This window comes from Oncorhynchus nerka, linkage group LG5 (assembly GCF_034236695.1).
Source record: "Oncorhynchus nerka isolate Pitt River linkage group LG5, Oner_Uvic_2.0, whole genome shotgun sequence".
Taxonomy (NCBI): Eukaryota; Metazoa; Chordata; class Actinopteri; order Salmoniformes; family Salmonidae; genus Oncorhynchus; species Oncorhynchus nerka.
The window spans coordinates 53,484,894-53,503,998 of NC_088400.1; the positions used below are offsets into that span (position 1 = coordinate 53,484,894).

At 42.1% G+C, this 19,105-nt stretch overlaps 1 protein-coding gene across 3 annotated transcripts in view; it reads left to right on the forward strand.

The window, feature by feature from the left end:
* The first annotated feature begins 12,753 nt into the window (after nt 1-12,753).
* Nucleotides 12,754-19,105, forward strand: part of LOC115129627 (parathyroid hormone 2 receptor-like) — a 31,364-nt gene continuing 25,012 nt past the window's right edge. For 2 of the 3 annotated variants that reach the window (XM_029660201.2, XM_029660202.2), the window contains exons 1-3: nt 12,754-12,838; nt 13,297-13,524; nt 14,838-14,937. In XM_029660201.2, coding sequence (XP_029516061.2) covers nt 13,435-13,524; nt 14,838-14,937 — 190 coding nt within the window. In that variant the 5' untranslated portion in view covers nt 12,754-12,838; nt 13,297-13,434. Of the gene's footprint in view, nt 12,839-13,126; nt 13,525-14,837; nt 14,938-19,105 lie in introns of those variants that run through there. The other variant, XM_065018737.1, reaches the window with a different exon arrangement.

Sequence of the window (19,105 nt, forward strand, 5' to 3'; positions counted from 1 at the left end):
CCCTGGAGGGATAAATGCAGTTGTATTGAATTGAATATACCTACCTGGCCTCCCAGGTCTAGAGGTGGACTGTAAAAACCCTGAAATAACCGAGGAACTCCAGGACCAAGGTTTCCTATACCCTCTGTTGTTTGTACTTCACAAAAGGTGAATTTGTCTCCCAGTGTCTGTTGGAAAGCAGACTGAACCAGCTTTTCCTCACAAATTTAGCCTGTGCTTAGTTCCATTCCATTTATTTTTATCCTAAAAAAGTCCCTAGTCCATGCCGACAACAGGCATACCCATTACATGATGCAGCCACCGCCATGCTTGAAAATTGACGAGTGGTACTCAGTGACGTGTTGTGTTGGATTTGCCCAAAACATAATGTTTTGTATTCAGGACATAAAGTTCATTTCTTTGCCACATTTTTTGCTATTTTACTTTAGTGCCTTATTGCTAACAGGAAGCATGTTTTGGAATATTTTTTTTCTGTACAGGCTTCCTTCTTTTCACTCTGTCATTTGAGTTAGTAACTACATTGTTGTTGATCTATCCTCGGTTTTCTCCTATCACGGCCATTCAACTCAGTAACTGTTTTAAAGTTACCATTGGTCTCATGTTGAGCATTTTTCTTCTCCAGCAACTGAGTTAGGAAGGACGCCTGTATCTTTGTAGTGATTAGGTATATTGATACATCATCTACAGTGTAATTAATATCTTGACCATGCCCAAAGGGATGTGCAATGTCTACTTTATAAAATGTTTACCCATCTACCAATAGGTGCCGCCCTTTGTGAGGCATTGGACAACTTCCCTGGTATTTGTCCTTAAATCTGTGGTTGAAATTCACTGCTTGCCTGAGGGACCTTACAGAAAATTGTATGTGTACAGAGCTGAGGTAGACATTCAAAAATCCAGTTTAACACCATTTTGGCACACAGTGAGTCCATGCAACTTATTATGTGACTTGTTAAGCACATTTGTACTCCTGAACTTATTTAGGCTTGCCATAACAAAGGGGTTAAATAGTTATTGACTCAAGACATTTCAGCTTTTCATTTTGAATGAATTTGTAAAAATGTGTAAAAACACATTTCCACTTAGACATTATGCGGTATTGTGTGTAGGCCAGTGACACAAAATCTAAATTCGATCAATTTTTAATTCAGGCTGTAACACAACAAAATGTGGAAAAAGTCAAGGGGGTTGAATACTTTCTGAAGGCACTGTATACAGTGTGCAGAAGTCTACTTTAACAATTTTACTTAACACATTTACTTGAGGAACAGCGCAGATGCAAAGCTTGGCAAACTAAATCTCCCTCAGTTTTTTACGTAGCCACATTTTCCCAAAATTCTGTGAAATATCTAGTCTGAATAAAGATTCAAATATGTCTGCAGAAAAAGTGGGGTGTCAGCTATGAAAGGACACCTTGAGTTTAAAAAAAAATATTTTGGTTATTGAACTACAGTAAGCAAGGTTGACTCAACACCCGGTAACAGAATGACGGTAACAGAAGACACTAGACAATATTTCTTAAACCTATAGAAGGCAAATAATTTATGCAAAACTAAGTATAAATTAGTATAAATTATTAGTTTGCAGGGGCCTTTACTTCAAGATTATTGTGTTTTTATGTATTTCTAATACCTTTTAAGACTTCTTCTAGGAGATGATTTCTAAGACCCCTTTTACATTTTTAAGATGGGAAATGGTTGAAAAATGTATCTATGCCTTAATTTCCCCCAATAATAGAATCTTAGCTTTATTTGACACCAAATGCCATATGCTCTTCTAAACTTCACATGTTGGCGCTCAAATCCAATTTATTGGTTGTGTACACAGATTTGCAGATGTTATCGCAGGTGCAGCAAAATGCTTGTGTTTCTAGCTCCAACCATGCAGTAATACCTAGCATTAAGAAACAATACTCACATAATCTTGGATTAATGGCCTGTGCCATTAAACCCCTACAACTCATCCAGAACGCCGCAGCCCGTCTGGTGTTCAACCTTCCCAAGTTCTCTCACGTCACCCCGCTCCTCCGCTCTCTCCACTGGCTTCCAGTTGAAGCTCGCATCCGCTACAAGACCATGGTGCTTGCCTACGGAGCTGTGAGGGGAACGGCACCTCAGTACCTCCAGGCTCTGATCAGGCCCTACACCCAAACAAGGGCACTGCGTTCATCCACCTCTGGCCTGCTCGCCTCCCTACCACTGAGGAAGTACAGTTCCCGCGCAGCCCAGTCAAAACTGTTCGCTGCTCTGGCCCCCCAATGGTGGAACAAACTCCCTCACGACGCCAGGACAGCGGAGTCAATCACCACCTTCCGGAGACACCTGAAACCCCACCTCTTTCAGGAATACCTAGGATAGGATAAAGTAATCCTTCTCACCCCCCTTAAAAGATTTAGATGCACTATTGTAAAGTGGCTGTTCCACTGGATGTCTTAAGGTGAACGCACCAATTTGTAAGTCGCTCTGGATAAGAGCGTCTGCTAAATGACTTAAATGTAAAAATGTAAATAATCCAGAAAATAAATAGAAATGAAGAAATATCAGAACTAGCAATGTCAGAGACCGGAATATGCATTTATATACAGTACCAGTCAAATGTTTGGTTACACCTACTCATCGGTTGTGTTGTGACAAGTTAGGGGTGGTATATAGAACATAGCCCACCTTGATAAAAGACCAAGTCCATATTATGGCAAGAACAGCTCAAATAAGCATAGAGAAACGACAGTCCATCATTAAGGTCAGTAAATACGGAACATTCAAGAACTTGTAAAGTTTCAAGTGCAGTCGCAAAAACCATCAAGTGCTATGATGAAACTTGCTCTCATGAGGACCGCCACAGGAAAGGAAGACCCAGAGTTACCTCTGCTGCAGAGAATACGTTAGAGTTACCAGCTTGAGAAATTGCAGCCCAAATAAATGCTTCACAGAGTTCAAGTAACAGACACATCTCAACATCGACTGTTCAGAGGAGACTGCGTGAATCAGGCCTCCATGGTCGAATTGCTGCAAAGAAACCACTTCAAAAGGACACCAATAAGAAAAGGAGACTTGCTTGGGCCAAGAAACACGAGCAATGACATTAGACCGATGGAAATCTGTCCTTTGGTCTGATGAGTCCAAATTTGAGATTTTTGGTTCCAACCGCCATGTCTTTGTGAGATGCAGAGTAGGTGAATGGATTATCTCCGCATGTTTGGTTCCCACAGTGAAGCACGGAGGAGGAGGTGTGATGGTGTAGCACACTTAACCAGCATTCTGCAGCGATGCGCCATCCCATTTGTTCTTATTGGGACCATCATTTGTTTTTCAACAGGACAATGACCCAACACACCTCCAGGCTGTGTAAGGGCTATTTTAACAAGAAGGAGTGATGGTTTGGGATGAGTTGGACTGCAGAGTGTAGGAAAAGCAGCCAACAAGTGCTCAGCATTTGTGGGAACTCCTTCAAGACTTGGGAAAGCATTCCAGGTGAAGCTGGTTGATAGAATGCCAAGAGTGTGCAAAGCTGTCATCAAGGCAAAGGGTAGCTACTTTGAAGAATCTGAAATATAACACTTTATAATATAACACTTGTTTGGTTACTACATGATTCCATGTGTTATTTCATAGTTTTGATGTCTTCACTATTATTCTACAATGTAGAAAATAGTAAAAATAAAGAAAAACCCTTGAATGAGTAGGTATGTCCAAACCTTTGACTGGTACTGTACATATAATGTATATATTTATACATATAATGGTATGTTTTGTATGTAAACATTTGTAAACATTATTAAAGTCACCAGTGTTCAATCACATAGGGCAGCAGGTGTAGGGTAGAGTACCGGGTGGTAACAGGCTAGAACAGTGACGAACACGGAACCCAAACCGGCTGTGCGTGTGCGCCATCGTGTATAAATGTATTTTGTCCCCCCACACCAAAAGTGATCACGACACGCAGGTTAAAATATCAAAACAAACTCCTAACCAATTATATTAATTTGGGGACAGGTCGAAAAGCATTAAACATTTATGGCAATTTAGCTAGTACTTGCTAGCTAATTTGTCCTATTTAGCTAGCTTGCTGTTGCTAGCTAATTTGTCCTGGGATATAAACATTGAGTTGTTATTTTACCTGAAATGCACAAGGTCCTCCACTCCGCCAATTAATCCACACATAAAATGGTCAACCGAATCGTTTCTAGTCAGCTCTCATCCTTCCAGGCTTATAATTCTCTTGACTTTGTATTGCGATTGGCAACTTTCATAAATTAGGTGCATTACTGCCACTGACCTAGTTCGTCTTTCAGTCACCTACGTGGGTATAACCAATGAGGAGATGGTGCGTGGGTACCTGCTTCTATAAACCAATGAGGAGATGGGAGAGGCAGGACTTGCAGCGCGATCTGTTTCAGAAATATAACTTATTCTATTTTAGCCCTTGGCAACGCAGTCCCTCGTTGGCGCGCACGAGGAGTGTGGGAGCAATAATTGAATAACAGATTTCTAAATTTACGCGACGCGACGCGTGTGGTCATTCTATAAGAGTAGTGGTGACTGTTTAACTGTCTGATGGCCTGGTGGAAGAAGCTGTATCTCAGTCTCTCGTTCTCGGCTTTGATGCATATCTGTACTGTCTAAGCCTTCTAGATGATAGCGGGGTGAACTGGCTGTGGCGTGGGTGGCTGAGGTCTTTGATGATCTTTTTGGCCTCCCTGTGACACCGGGCGGTGCAATTGCTCTACCAGAGGGTGATACGGATACAGCCCGACAGGATGCTCTCAATTTCTTCAGCCTTCGGAAGTTGAAGAGGCACTGTTGTGCCTTCTTCTCCATGCTGTCTGTGTGAAGGGACCATTTCAGGTTGTCAGTGACGTGCATGCCGAGGAACTTGAAGCTTTTGACCCTCCTTCACTGGAGCCCCGACGATGCACTGCAAAAAGTCAGCTCTCAAAAACAAGAAAAAAAAGCAATACAATTGGGGAAATATTACTTAAAATAAGTCAAAATAAAAATCAAAAATATCTAGTCTCAAGGTACGCAAACAAATTTTTAAACTAGTGTGGCCAGACTAAAAACAAATACATTTGTCTGCATACAAAGAAAATATTTAATATGTAGGAAAATGTGCTTAAATTTGGCATCCAATGCTATTGCAATCATCTTGAAATAAGTATTTATTCAGCCACCAATTGTGCAAGTTCTCCCACTTAAAAAGATGAGGTCTGTAATTTTCATCATAGGTACACTTCAACTATGACAGACAAAATGAAAAAAAAAAAAAAGGCAAATTATGGTGGAAAATAAGTATTTGGTCAATAACAAAAGTTTATCTCAATACTTTGTTATATACCCTTTGTTAGCAATGACAGAGGTCAAATGTTTTCTGTAAGTCTTCACACACTGTTGCTGGTATTTTGGCCCATTCCTCCATGCAGATCTCCTCTAGAGCAGTGATGTTTTGGGTAACATTGCCCCCTATTGGTGAAACTAAATACAATTTCAAATAATAATCTGTTTCTTTGATGTGTGGTACACAGGACAACATTCAACCCAATCAGCTTCTAGCTAACTCCAGCATCACTGATCAGCAACTCCATACACCTGACTCAGATGAAGGGCAAAGGGGCATTGACCAACATGGAGCTGTCACAGTGCAACAAGTAAGTTACTTGGTTGGTGGTGGCAATCTACTGAAAATGACCATATATTTTTTTTAAGTACTTGGCTATACTAATAGCATTCATAACCACTTCTCCTGTCACAAACATTCTACTTGTCATGAACTAGTAATGTCCAGCCTGCACATGTCAGGATACTACATTCAATGTCCACTTTTTTTAAGGATCTGACAACACATGACACTGGTTTGGGGATAAATGCCAGAACCAAGCATCGTGGTTAGTTACATTATGCAGGGCATTTTGTAGTAGTTCAGTGATGGTTGAGTTCATTCTCAGTGCTAGGTTGTCCACCTTGTTCATTCTCAGTGCTAGTCTCTCTCTCTCATATATATATATATATATATATATATATATGAATGTCATTGTTGCTGGGTTACAGCAATATCAATCATTACTAATGGGCAACCTCAGGAAGCAGATGGAGGGAGTGCTAAAGAAGCATTCAGGAAGCACATCAGGTCAACTTGAAAAATATGAGATGGCTATATTTGACAATCTCATTGACCCTTTTGCTGGTGTTGCAACAACATTTAGACAGGACCGTGTTATTAAAACCTCTCTGAAATATGTGGGACACATCCCACCTCGCCAACAGCCAGTGAAACTGCAGGGTGCCAAATTCAAATCCAACACCTAGTCACAGAAAAACACAGCCATTTTTCCAGCCAAAGAGAGTCACAAAAAGCAGAAATAGAGATAAAATGAATCACTAACCTTTGATAATCTTCATCAGATGACACTCATAGGACTTCATGTTACAAAATACATGTATGTTTTGTTCGATAAAGTTCATATTTATATCCAAAAAGCTCAGTTTACATTGGCTGAAAGTTGTTTTCATGACATTGTTGATGGTGCTCTTCTAAAATCACATCCCTTATTTTCAGAGATAAAAAATGTACACAGATGAAGAGATCTGTAACCCACTAGGATCCTTTGCATAAAAAAAACAAGTTGTTAATGCTGTACTACACCCTAGGAAATATAAATCCAAAATACAGGTCTAAACTGGCTGCTATCAAGCTACTTGCCATGGCTAGATCAGCAGACCTCCGTCAATCTGATGTAGATGTACTATTGAATAGAATCAAGGAAGACATGGTTACATTGGGTGGTTAAAATGCAAACTATTAATGGAAAGAAAACGATATATGGTGCCATGGTCTCTCTCTGTGGAGACATCCTGACACTACATGAACTAGCAGGGTTCAGAGAGGGTGTGGGCTTTGCCTACAGTAAGCACAGACACTGTGAGTGTTCTTTTGAGAACATGCAGACACACTTCAATGAGGATGCATATACTAAAGGACATTGGAGAAGCATGTCAGACAGTGTGATGAAATAGAAAAGGCAAAGACGGACTTGCTTCGCAACAGCCTGAGAACAACATATGGGATCAATAGAAGGAGCAAGTTAGTTGAGTTCCCAGCCTTTGAAATTATACAACAAACTCCACAATACATTGTGTATGTAATTCTGGAGGGCATAGCCCCATTGGAAATCAAATATGTTTTGAATCATCTTGTTGAGTCAGGACAGATTGATCTGGACTGAATTCTGCTATTCTTGGTTTCCCTTATTCCCCTCTCTAGATGTTAGAGATCGGCCACCCCCAATTTATGTTAGTACATTAACGTCAAGTGATGGTAAACTAAAACAATCATCTGAGAAAATGCTTGTCCTGCTAAGGATATTGCCATTTGTTTTGGAGAGTTTGGAAGTCAATGCATACATACTGTAACGATCTTCATCTGAGGAACAGGAATATGATAGATCGGACCAAAATGCAGTGTGGTACGTGTCCATGTTAAATTTATTATATGAAAAATACAAAATAACAAACATCGAAATGGTTCTGTAAGGTGAAAACACAGACACAGAAAACAACTACCCAAAAACCCCATGTGGGCAAGAGCTACCTAAGTATGGTTCTCAATCAGAGACAACGACAGACAGCCGTCCCTGATTGAGAACCATACCCGGACAAAACCAAAGAAATACAAAAACATAGAAAAAAGAACATAGAACGCCCACCCTAGTCACACCCTGGCCTAACCAAAATAGAGAATAAAAAGCATCTCTATGGCTAGGGTGTGACACATACAACTGATAATTAAGCTAATAGAGATTGTACAGATAGTATTTGCACCTGTTCTTCCATTGCGACTGTGTCTAGGTTGAAGTTACTCATTGAAAATCATTTGAAGCATTGGAAGGAGCTTTTTCCAGACCACAATGTTACACCTAAACAGCATTATATGATACATTTGCCATCATATATAAAATCACTGGGTCCAATGGTAAGACATATGTGTATGCGGTTCGAGTCTAAATATTGTTTCTTTAAACAATGGACTTCCAAGCTCAATTTTTTTTAAATATGTGCAAGTCTTTGATTAATCAGACCCAAATATATGAATGCTGCCAAAATGTTGACATTTCAATGCACCCAATTTTTTCAAATGAAAGTGTAATGACGTGTGTGTAGGTGGCAGGGAAGTCAGGCACAGGAGAATCAAACTTGGTATAAATGGAGTCGTTTAATAGACTTAACAAAACCCCATAATCAAAAATACAAGATAAATAAAAGTGGGTACAAAAACCCGTCACGCACCAATACATAATACACGAACATACAAAACAAACAATCTCTGACAAGGACATGAGGGGAAACAGAGGATTAAATACACAACATGTAATGGAACCAGGTGTGTAGGAAGACAAGACAAACCAATGTAAAATGAAAAATGGATTAATGATGGCTAGAAGAACTGTGACGTCGACCGCCGAGCACCGCCCAAACAAGGAGAGGCATCGACTTCGGCAGAAGTCGTGACAGAAAGGGAGAGGTTAAAGATCTACAATATTTACGTGGAAAATTGAGGGACATCCTAGGTTTCAATGATAAATTGCTGTATCAGTCAAATGGCTTGTGATAAATTGTAATAAATACATAACTCAGAAGTCCATGATCTTTGCCAAAGTACTGAATGGTAATATGACAGACTTCTTTTTTGTCGATTCTAGTGGAATATGTACCATTTTAAACTATATGCTTTGATAGAAATGTCATGGCTTACCAAGTTGTGCTCCCACACTTTGCACATGCCACTGAATTAGTGGATGCTGAAAAGCTGGTTGATTTGACCTCTTATTACACAATTAGCAACAAGAGCCAAGCTTATGTACAAGTTAAATTGTCACGCCCTGACCATAGAGAGCCTTTTATTCTCTATGGTGGTTAGGTTGGGGTGTGACTAGGGTTGGTTATCTAGGTTATTGTAAGTCTATGTTGGCCTGGTATGGTTCCCAATCAGAGACAGCTGTTTATCGTTGTCTCTGATTGGGGATGGTTAGGGCGTTTATTGTTTTTGTGAGTTTCATTTCAATTAAACATGTGGAACTCTACGTACGCTGCGCTTTGGTCCGACGTTCATTATAACAATCGTGACAGAAGATCCCACCACAACAGGACCAAGCAGCGTGCCCGGGAAGAGAAGGTATCCTGGGCTTGGGAGGAGATAAAGGAGGAGAAGACATCCTGGACTTGGGAGGGAATTATGGCTGGAGACGAAAGCCTTCCGTGGAAGCAGACGCAAGCGGTGAGGGAAGGACAGTGACGACGCCAGGGTTCGCGGCCAAGACGCAAACCCAAAAGACAGCCCCAAAAAAATTTTGGCGACGCTGAGGTGTGAGTCAGAGACCGAGGAGGAATATTGGGATAGATTGAGCGAGGAGTGGTTGGCGAAAGTTGAGGAGATTGATGAGAGAGAGCTGTTGGTTTGACTGGAGAGGCAAGACAGTCGCCCTGAGGAGCGTGTTAGCCATCGGATGCCACCTGTGCCAGCTCTCCGCACTCGCTTTGAGGAGAGTGTCAGTGTTCCGGTACAATGTGTGCCGGTTCTACGCACCGTGTCTCCAGTACGCATCCACAGCCCAGTGCGTCCTGTGCCAGCCCCCCGCACTTTCCGTGTGAAGGTTGTCATCTGTCCAGGACACGTTGGGCCAGCTCTACGCTCCAGACCTCCAGCGCGCCCCCACGGCCCAGTACGTCCTGTGCCAGCTCCTCGCACTTGCCATGCGAGCTAGGTCATCGAACCAGTACCATTGATGCCGGCTATACGCACCAGGTCTCCAGTACACCTCCACAGCCCAGTACGTCCTGTGCCGGCTCCATGCACTAGGCCTCCAGTGCGTCTTCCCAGTCAGGTGCGTCCTGTGCCTGCTCCTCGCACTCGCCCTGAGGTGTGTGTCACCAGTCCGGTGCCACCTGTACTGGCCCCACGCACAAGGCTTCCGGCGACGGTTCCCAGTCCAGAGCTTCCGGCAAAGGTTCCCAGTCCAGAGCTTCCGGCGACTTTTCCTAGTCCAGAGCTTCCGGCAACTTTTCCTAGTCCAGAGCCTCCGGCGATGGTTCCCAGTCCAGAGCTTCTGGCGACGGTTCCCAGTCCAGAGCTTCCGGCGACGGTTCCCAGTCCAGAGCTTCCGGCGACGGTTCCCAGTCCGGAACCTCCTGAGATGGTCCAGTGTCCGGAACCTCCTGTGACGGTCCACTGTCCGGAACCTCCTGAGACGGTCCACTGTCCGGAACCTCCTGAGATGGTCCACTGTCCGGAACCTCCTGCGACGGTCCACTGTCCGGAACCTCCAGCTCCAGGGCAGGAGCCTTCCTCTGCGCCGAGGTCCAGTCCGAGCATGGTGTCCAGTCCTGCTCCATGGCAGGAGCCTTCCTCTGCGCCGATGCCCAGTCCGAGCGTGGCGTCCAGTCCAGCCCCATGGCAGGAGTCCTTCTCTGCGCCGATGCCCAGTCCGAGCATGGCGTCCAGTCCAGCTCCATGGCAGGAGTCCTTCTCTGCGCCAATGCCCAGTCCGAGCATGGCGTCCAGTCCCGCTCCATGGCAGGAGCCTTCCTCTGCGCCGATGCCCAGTCTGAGCATGGCGCCCAGTCCAGCTCCATGGCAGGAGTCCTTCTCTGCGCCGATGCCCAGTCCAGGCATGGCGTCCAGTCCCGCTCCATGGCAGGAGCCTTCCTCTGCGCCGGTGCCCAGTCCAGGCACGGTGGTCAACTCAGCTCCATGGCCGGAGCCTTCTTTGGAGCCGGTGCCCAGTCCGGGTGCGGTGTACAACCCAGCTCCATGGCCGCGGCCCTCCTCTACACTGATGCCCAGTCCTGGCACGGCGTTCTACCCGGCTCCATATCCACGAGCAGAGTGGGTACTTCGCCTTGCACCGGAGCCGCCCACCTGGACCCTCCTCTATTGAGTCAGGTTTTGCGGCCGGAGTCCGCACCTTTGGGGGGGGGTACTGTCACGCCCTGACCATAGAGAGCCTTTTATTCTCTATGGTGGTTAAGTCGGGTGTGACTAGGGTGGGTTATCTAGGTTATTGTAAGTCTATGTTGGCCTGGTATGGTTCCCAATCAGAGACAGCTGTTTATCGTTGTCTCTGATTGGGGATCATATTTAGGCAGCCATTTCCCCCACTGTGTTTTGTGGGATCTTGTTTGTGTGTAGTGGCCTGTGATCACTCCATGACTTCACGTTTTCGTTTTCTTCTCTGTATTGTTTTTGTGAGTTTCATTTCAATTAAACATATGGAACTCTACGTACGCTGCGCCTTGGTCCGATATTCATTATAACTATCGTGACACAAATACCATCTTGGGGATGTAATAGAATTGTACAACAGTTCAAATTACTCAGTGTTTTCCCCAGATATGAAAAGTGTACTGTCTTTGTTCTGTACTGTATTTTGTCTACATGATTGCTGTGCTGTGTGTAAGATTGACAATAAAACAGTGAACTCCATTTGGTCATTATCTGTTCTTAATATGTGAAGAGATGAAAAGGATAGGATGCTTGAAAGAAGAAATTCTGACTTCGACAAAGCAGTTTTGCACTTGTCAGTGTTGATCAAACAGCTTTATAATTCTGGTAATTTTAGATTCAAGCATTAAGTTACTCAGAACCAGTAATAAAATCCTAGTAACAAGTTATTAAGATAATTAAGGACAAAAAAGCTTGAAACAAGTGAAATGCTCTAACATAAAAACCGACTGGTAAAAAACACATTTTCCTGGCATCACTCAGCTGGGGACCTCACCTCCTCCCTGTAGGCTCTCATTGTTGTTGGTAATCAGGATACCACTGTTGTGTCATCAGCAAACTTAATGACTGAGTTAGAAACGGCCGGGGCCAGGCAGTCATGGGGGAGTAGGCAGTACCAAAGGGGCTGAGCACGCACCCTTGTGGGGCCCCCGTTTTGAGGATCAGCATGGCGGGGGTGTTGTTGTCTACCTTTACCACTTGGGGTCGGCCCATCAGGAAGTCCAGGACCCAGTTGCACAGGGAGGGGTTCAGACCCAGGGCCCTGAGCTGAGTGATGAGCTCGGAGGGCACTATGGTATTGAAGACTGAGCTGTAGTCAATGAACAGCATTCGTACATAGGAATTTCTCTTGTCCAGCTGGGATAGGGCAGTGTTTAGTGCAATGGCGACTGCATCATTCGTGGATCTGTCGGGCGATCAGCGAATTGTAGTAGGTCTAGTGTGTCGGGTAAGGTCTTGGGTGCTCATGGGTCTTTTTTTACATGGAATGACCTCGACAGAGATATGGATGCAAGGACTGACCATCCATGAGATCAAAATTATAGTTTAAACCATGTTTTGAAGCTATACAGTGTTTAATACATTATTTACAAAAAAAATGTAAAACAAGCTTACAATTTGGGTTCTGATGGGGTAAAACCGTTGATCTAAACTCATGAGGCATTTCTATGTTACATTTGTCAAGAATCAATGGCTTTATCAAAAAAGTGATGCACTTTCAATCACAGACTGTAGCTTCAAGATTTCTGAACGCTGTAACCTGTTCACACAGAAAATTTGACAAAATCTGACAAACTCTTGAGTTTTACCAAGATTCTACATGGACAATATTGTTTGCAAACAATTTGTTCTCAAAAAAACATTAATTTTTCATTTGGTCATTTTTTTAAGACACTCATGACTTTCCCAAAATGCATTTATTTAAATTTTATGTAAATTCGTTTTTAAGACACTCATGACCGAACACACACTGAATCGTGCCTACATCTCTTCTCACATCGCAAAATACCAGCACCACAGATAGATAGCACCACTACTCACGCTCAGCCGAGAAATGCAGTTATAGGTAGGTTGGCTAGGCTACAGTAGAGATGAATAGTTATTTGGGTTGTCAGGTGTCAGCAGCAAACTCGATTTTACCCGTCTAGCCTATGGATAATTATGGTTGGAATTTTCTTGCGACTTTTTGACCGTAATGAATATTAATTCGTGTTTAACAAATATATTTTTAATGTTTAATGGCAGTTAACGTTCGTGGCCCCTAGACGAGATAACATGCCCAAATTGTCTCTGTAAAGCAAATTTAGCCTACTAAAATGGTGTTTCAGATTTAAAAAAACTACAACAGGACACAAGTAGCCTGAATGGCCAGTCATATAGCCGATATATTTTAAGGTACACAAGTGATCAGTAAACTTTTTGAACAAGTTTGTGGTACATCCTTATTTCAGACGGAAGACATAAAAACTCTGACCAATGCTACGCTATTTCTGCGCCCTTTCCCCTGAAATCCTCTTTCAACAGACTTCCACGAGCGTTGGATGGAAATACACAGAGTGGGCTAGGCTACCTACAGTCGGACTAGCACGAGTTTGACACAACAACTGAACTACTGCATGCTTCAAAAACACAGCTGTTTTTTGAGTTTATCGAAACCTTTGTATGCAACGTTGTCCACCAATTATCTTCAAAATGAACTTTGCGAAGTTTATTTTATGCTGGAATGCAGTTTACCTACACGTTTACGCACAGGTAAGTAGGCTAGCCAATCGAGTGATATTGTTTATGTATTTTTTGTAGAGGAATTAATCCATAGGGTTTACCCCTGTTTTGTTACAGGAGCCTACACTGTTCATATAATAAACCATACACATACGGAATTTGCATGACCATTTTACATAGGCTACCAGCAATATGATGCTAGATGATATACACTGAGTGCACAAAACATTAGGAACACCTTCTCCACGACAGACTGACCAGGTGAATCAAGGTGAAAGCTATGATCCCTTATTGATGTCAATCAGTATAGATGAAGGGGAGGAGACATGTTAATGAAGGATTTTTAAGTCATGAAACAATTCAGACATGGATTGTGTATGTGTGCCATTCAGAAGGTGAATGGACAAGACAAAATATTGAAGTGCCTTTCAACTGGGTATGGTAGTATGTGCCCGTTTGAGTGTTTCAAGAACTGCAACGCTGTTGGATTTTTCACACTCAACAGTTTCCCCTGTGTATCAAAAATGGTCCAACACCAAAAGGACATCCAGCCAACTTGACACAACTGTGGGATGCATCCCTGTGGAGCGCTTTTGACACCTTGTAGAGTCCATGCCTCGACAGAACAGTGTTAACCTATGTCTAGTTGACAAAGTTCTTGGCATAATGAATTTGGTTGCTTTTTTCTTGCATCCACAATTCCCTATTCCTCTACTCCTTTACCATTTCCTCTCTGTCTATCTTTTTAAAATATCTATTCTGTAAATAATGGGAACACTAAGATGGATTTTTCTAAATATTTTCATTTACAAAGTGGTGGCCATCATCCAATGTCTTTTTCCCACATGATGTTTCTTCCTTTGGTGCTATTTCATATGGAAATGTCATCGGTTATGTATTGTTATTCAGCCATGCCTGCTTCCATACTCATCAGTCAGTGTTTGCATATACATTGTTGACTGGTACTCAACATCCACTGTCTCCTTGAATGCATTTAAATGAGGCAGAAGTATGAGCACAGTTCATCAGCATGTGTGTATGTGGCGATTGCTTACTGTGATGTATGTGACTTGTTTTTAATTTATGAAGTATGTATGTCACTGTAATTATGACATTAGATTTTTATCAAAGTTTTTAATATCAAAGCCACTTTACCATTTCTGTTCTTGTCATCTATAAGATCCAAATGATCTCTGGGGTGAAGATTCCCCTAGGTACATATCTAGGATCTGCTTCCCCTCTCCAATCCTAACCTTAACCATTAGTGGGGGAAATGCTAATCTGACCCAAGATTATCATCTAAGGGGCAACTTTTTGAATCAATGCTGCAATCTACTCTGTAGGTTCATCCAGAGGTCGGCATCACAGCACTGGAGCAGATATACCTACTGTATGATGTCAAAGTTGAGTGTCATCAGAACATCTCTACACACAACCCTGCAGGTGGGCAAACACTGACTTACGTACATAATTTTATTCTTTGGGCAGCATAGGAAATGTACCAACTTTTTTGTATGTGTTTCTGTAATTGATACCCACTAAGCAGATGATTGGTCTACCTAGCTTTACCAGAGCCCCATTGGCCAGCGTGTTTCCAGGTGGATCCAGACAGATCTTTATGGCAGAGCCACCCACCATACTTCATCCTTTCTCGAGAGACCAAATCCCATAACTTTACCTGTTATTGCCTCCTGCGTATTGGAAAGGGGGTTGTGTTTTGAGACTCTAGCCTGCTCCACGTCTGCCCACATTCTCCCAGGCTTCACTCAGAGATTGAAGTTGGTAAAAGAGACTGGATATGGTGCTGCTGCATGTACACTTTGACACACTGAACTCCTTGCATTTCCTCACATTGTCAGTCAATGTTCAACATGAGATTTACTGAATTGAGTAATGCTTTCAGCAAAAAAATTGTGTTCTGATATTTATCCAAATGATTTATTATCCACCCCCAAATGTTTAATTGGGGGCTCGAGACAACTTTTGATACAGCATGGATAAAAAACTACAACTACAGAAGTGGTCTTAGGGAGGGGGGAAAAGAACTGGGATGATGGCCACCACTTAGTAAACAAAAATATTTCTAAAAATTCATCTTAGTTTTCCCATATAGGCACTCTTGACGAATGGAGGGAGGAACTTCTTGAAAAGCCTTTATTTACTTGGAATACCACTGCAATTTGATTAGACAAAGATGACTTAAGATCACAGATATTATGCTGTGTTTCTCCCTAGCCACAGAATCTGTCAGTGCTGAAATGTGGATTTATTCCATTCATTTGAATCTGCCAATTTACCAGTCCCAACCCCGCAGTTGTTTCTCTTTCTGGCTGCTGCTCTCCATATTATTGTCTGCCCACATTCTGTAGCAGTGTGAGAGCTGGATAAAAACAAACCGCTTTGTGTGTTTGATCCAGAATCTACCAGTCATTAAAACCAGGTGGGAGAATAGAAATATCAGAACATAAAACGGATTTTGGAGCATAATGGCTAATTAGAGTGTATGTATTGTTTGGTGACTGTTTAAATATAAACAGACCAGCATCTGATACCCATCCAAATTTCGTCATTACGGAAGTATTACGGTTTCACTGGGAGGCAACATGAAAATACAGTTTGCTAAGAGCATTAGAGAGGTCGGACACTGATGTTGGGCAATTAGGCCTGACTTGCAGTCCGCGTTCCAATTCATCCCAAAGGGGTTCGATGGGGTTGAGGTCAGGGATCTGTGCAGGCCAGTCAAGTTCTTCCATATCGATCTCGACAAACCATTTCTGTATGGACCTCACTTTGTGCACGGGGGCATTGTCATGCTGAAACAGGAAAGGGCCTTCCCCAAACTGTTTGCCACAAAGTTGGAAGCACAGAATCGTATAGAATGTCATTGTATGTTGAAGCATTAAGATTTCCCTTCACTGGAACTAAGGGGACTAGCCCGAACCATGAAAAACAGCCCCAGACCATTATTCCTACTCCACCAATGCACAGTTGTCACTATGCATTCGGGCAGGTAGCGTTCTCCTGGCATCCGCCAAAGCCAGATTCGTCTGTCGGACTGCTAGATGGGGAAGCGTGATTCATCATTCCAGAGAATTGCATTTCAACTGCTCCAGAGTCCAATGGCGGTGAGCTTTACGTCACTCCAGCTCACGCTTGGCATTGCGCATGGTGATCTTAGGCTTGGGTGCGGTTCCACAAACAGTTCTTGTGCTGACGTTGCTTCCAGAGGCAGTTTGGATCTCGGTAGTGAGTGTTGCAACCGAGGACAGAGGATTTTTACTCGCTACCCGCTTCAGCACTCGGCTGTCCCGTTCTGTGAGCTTGTGTGGCCTACCACTTCGTGGCTGAGCTATTGTTGCGCTTAGACATTTCCACTTCACAATAAGAGCACTTACTGTTGACCCGGGCAGCTGAAATAGCCGAATCCACTAATGTTTACAAACGTATGTAAACATTCTGTCTTTTGTGCTTATTCTTTTACCAGTGTTTGGTTCTTATTTTTCAGAGTAAATAACACATGGACACTAGAGAAGCTAACAAAGTTTAATTATGTCCAAAAGTTCTGTACAGCTGTAATTCCAACAACCCAACATTTCTCACATCACATATATATATATATATATATCCCACTTAAGACACTCCTCCTTCTCTTCAATCATTTCATATTATGGTTCTACAGGAAAAGAGTAACAGGATATTAAAACCTTATTACTCACTTCAGGTGCATCTGACTTCACCTCCTGACCTCAACCCTTCCTTCACCTAATCCACAGATGTCCATCTGTCTTTGCTGTATCAATTCAGTGCTCTCCTCCCGTACCCCAACACATTCCCACGCCATCTGGCTTTCTACAGAGAACCATTAACTTCAGACATAAAACCCAGTCTATTTCACTCCTAATATTATATGCTTCTTCTCTATCATTTATTTAATATCTCAATGTTCAACATTTCGAATCCAACACCAGGTACTGCTGGAATGTTTACCAATGACATGCATCTTTTTGTAGGAAATTACACTGGTCTCTGAAAACATTTATAAGGTATTTAAAAAGTATAAATAGTGCTCATTTTAGATTAGGGACTGAAAAATGACTTTACTAATCACACAATTTTTTATAAATGCAATATAAATGGTTTATTATGGACCCTTGATAAAATAAAGTGTTACCAAAATGACATCAATGAAACAACTTATTGGCTAAATGATATGCTGCCTTTCATTAGAGTAAAATAAATAAACATTTACAAAATTGTATAACCCCACTTCCCCTCAATCAGTGGTGTATTTGTCTATTGTATTTGGTTTTTCCAGATAACTTAATTCAGATCTAAATGATATTGTGGTCCCCTATAAGATTGCGTTCTCTTTTCAATTTTAAATGACGGGGCATTTGTGATTGGTTCACCCATTTGGGCCTTTAAATTGATGACATATAGCAATTATATAGCTCTGTTTTATTCTGAGATTGTCCCTTTAAAGGCAATGGTCCAATTCTAACCATTATTGGCCACCGTATTACTGCCAGGTGTTCTCTCGTTAAACCATCAATACGAGCTAAGATCACCCACACACCTGATCTCAGTTGCAACCATTATTAGCCATCATATTACCACTCCCGTCAGTGTTAACAAGGTCGCTGTTAACTTCAAAGATGGTAATTGAGCAACCTAAGGATGGCTGTATCAACAGTATTTGAGAATCATTCTATACATCTGAAATAAAGTATTCTCATTTACCACGACAAATCTACAGTGGCATTTTTCCATATACATTATGTATTGAAAACTCATGTTGGTGTACATGAGTATAAAAAAAAAATTTGTTTCATATTTATGTAATCCATTTGAACTTGGTTTAATACAGTAGGGTTATACGGAGCTGTGAGGGGAACGGCACCTCAGTACCTCCAGGCTCTGATCAGGCCCTACACCCAAACAAGGGCACTGCGTTCATCCACCTCTGGCCTGCTCGCCTCCCTACCACTGAGGAAGTACAGTTCCCGCTCAGCCCAGTCAAAACTGATACATTAGATTTTATTGACAAAGAGATATTACTGTTCGCTGCATGCTAAATAAATAGGTAATTTAGCTCTGGCCCCCAATGGTGGAACAAACTCCCTCATTACGCCAGGACAGCGGATGTCAATCACCACCTTCCGGAGACACACCGAAACCCCACCTCTTTAAGGAATACCTAGGATAGGATAAAGTAATCCCTCTCTCCCCCCTTAAAAGATTTAGATGCACTACTGTTCCACTGGATGTCATAAGGTGAATGCACCAATTTGTAAGTCGCTCTGGATAAGAGCGTCTGCTAAATGTAAAATGTAAATGTTATGGACATTTTAAGAGAGAAAAGTACAATATTTCTGAACATTGTCCATGTTTAAAATTGTAATTTAAATCAAGCCTATCCTGATTATGTTAATATTTATTTTAATCAAAAGGCGTTGTATTCTAATAAAATTAATTAAAATTGCACAAATTATATTATAATTATGTTGACATGAAACAGTTGTATGATATAGACTCCATTATTACAATAAGTATTTTACATTCATTCATTAGGCTACAAGCGGTTACAAGCGGAGGTTTAAATAGACATAGT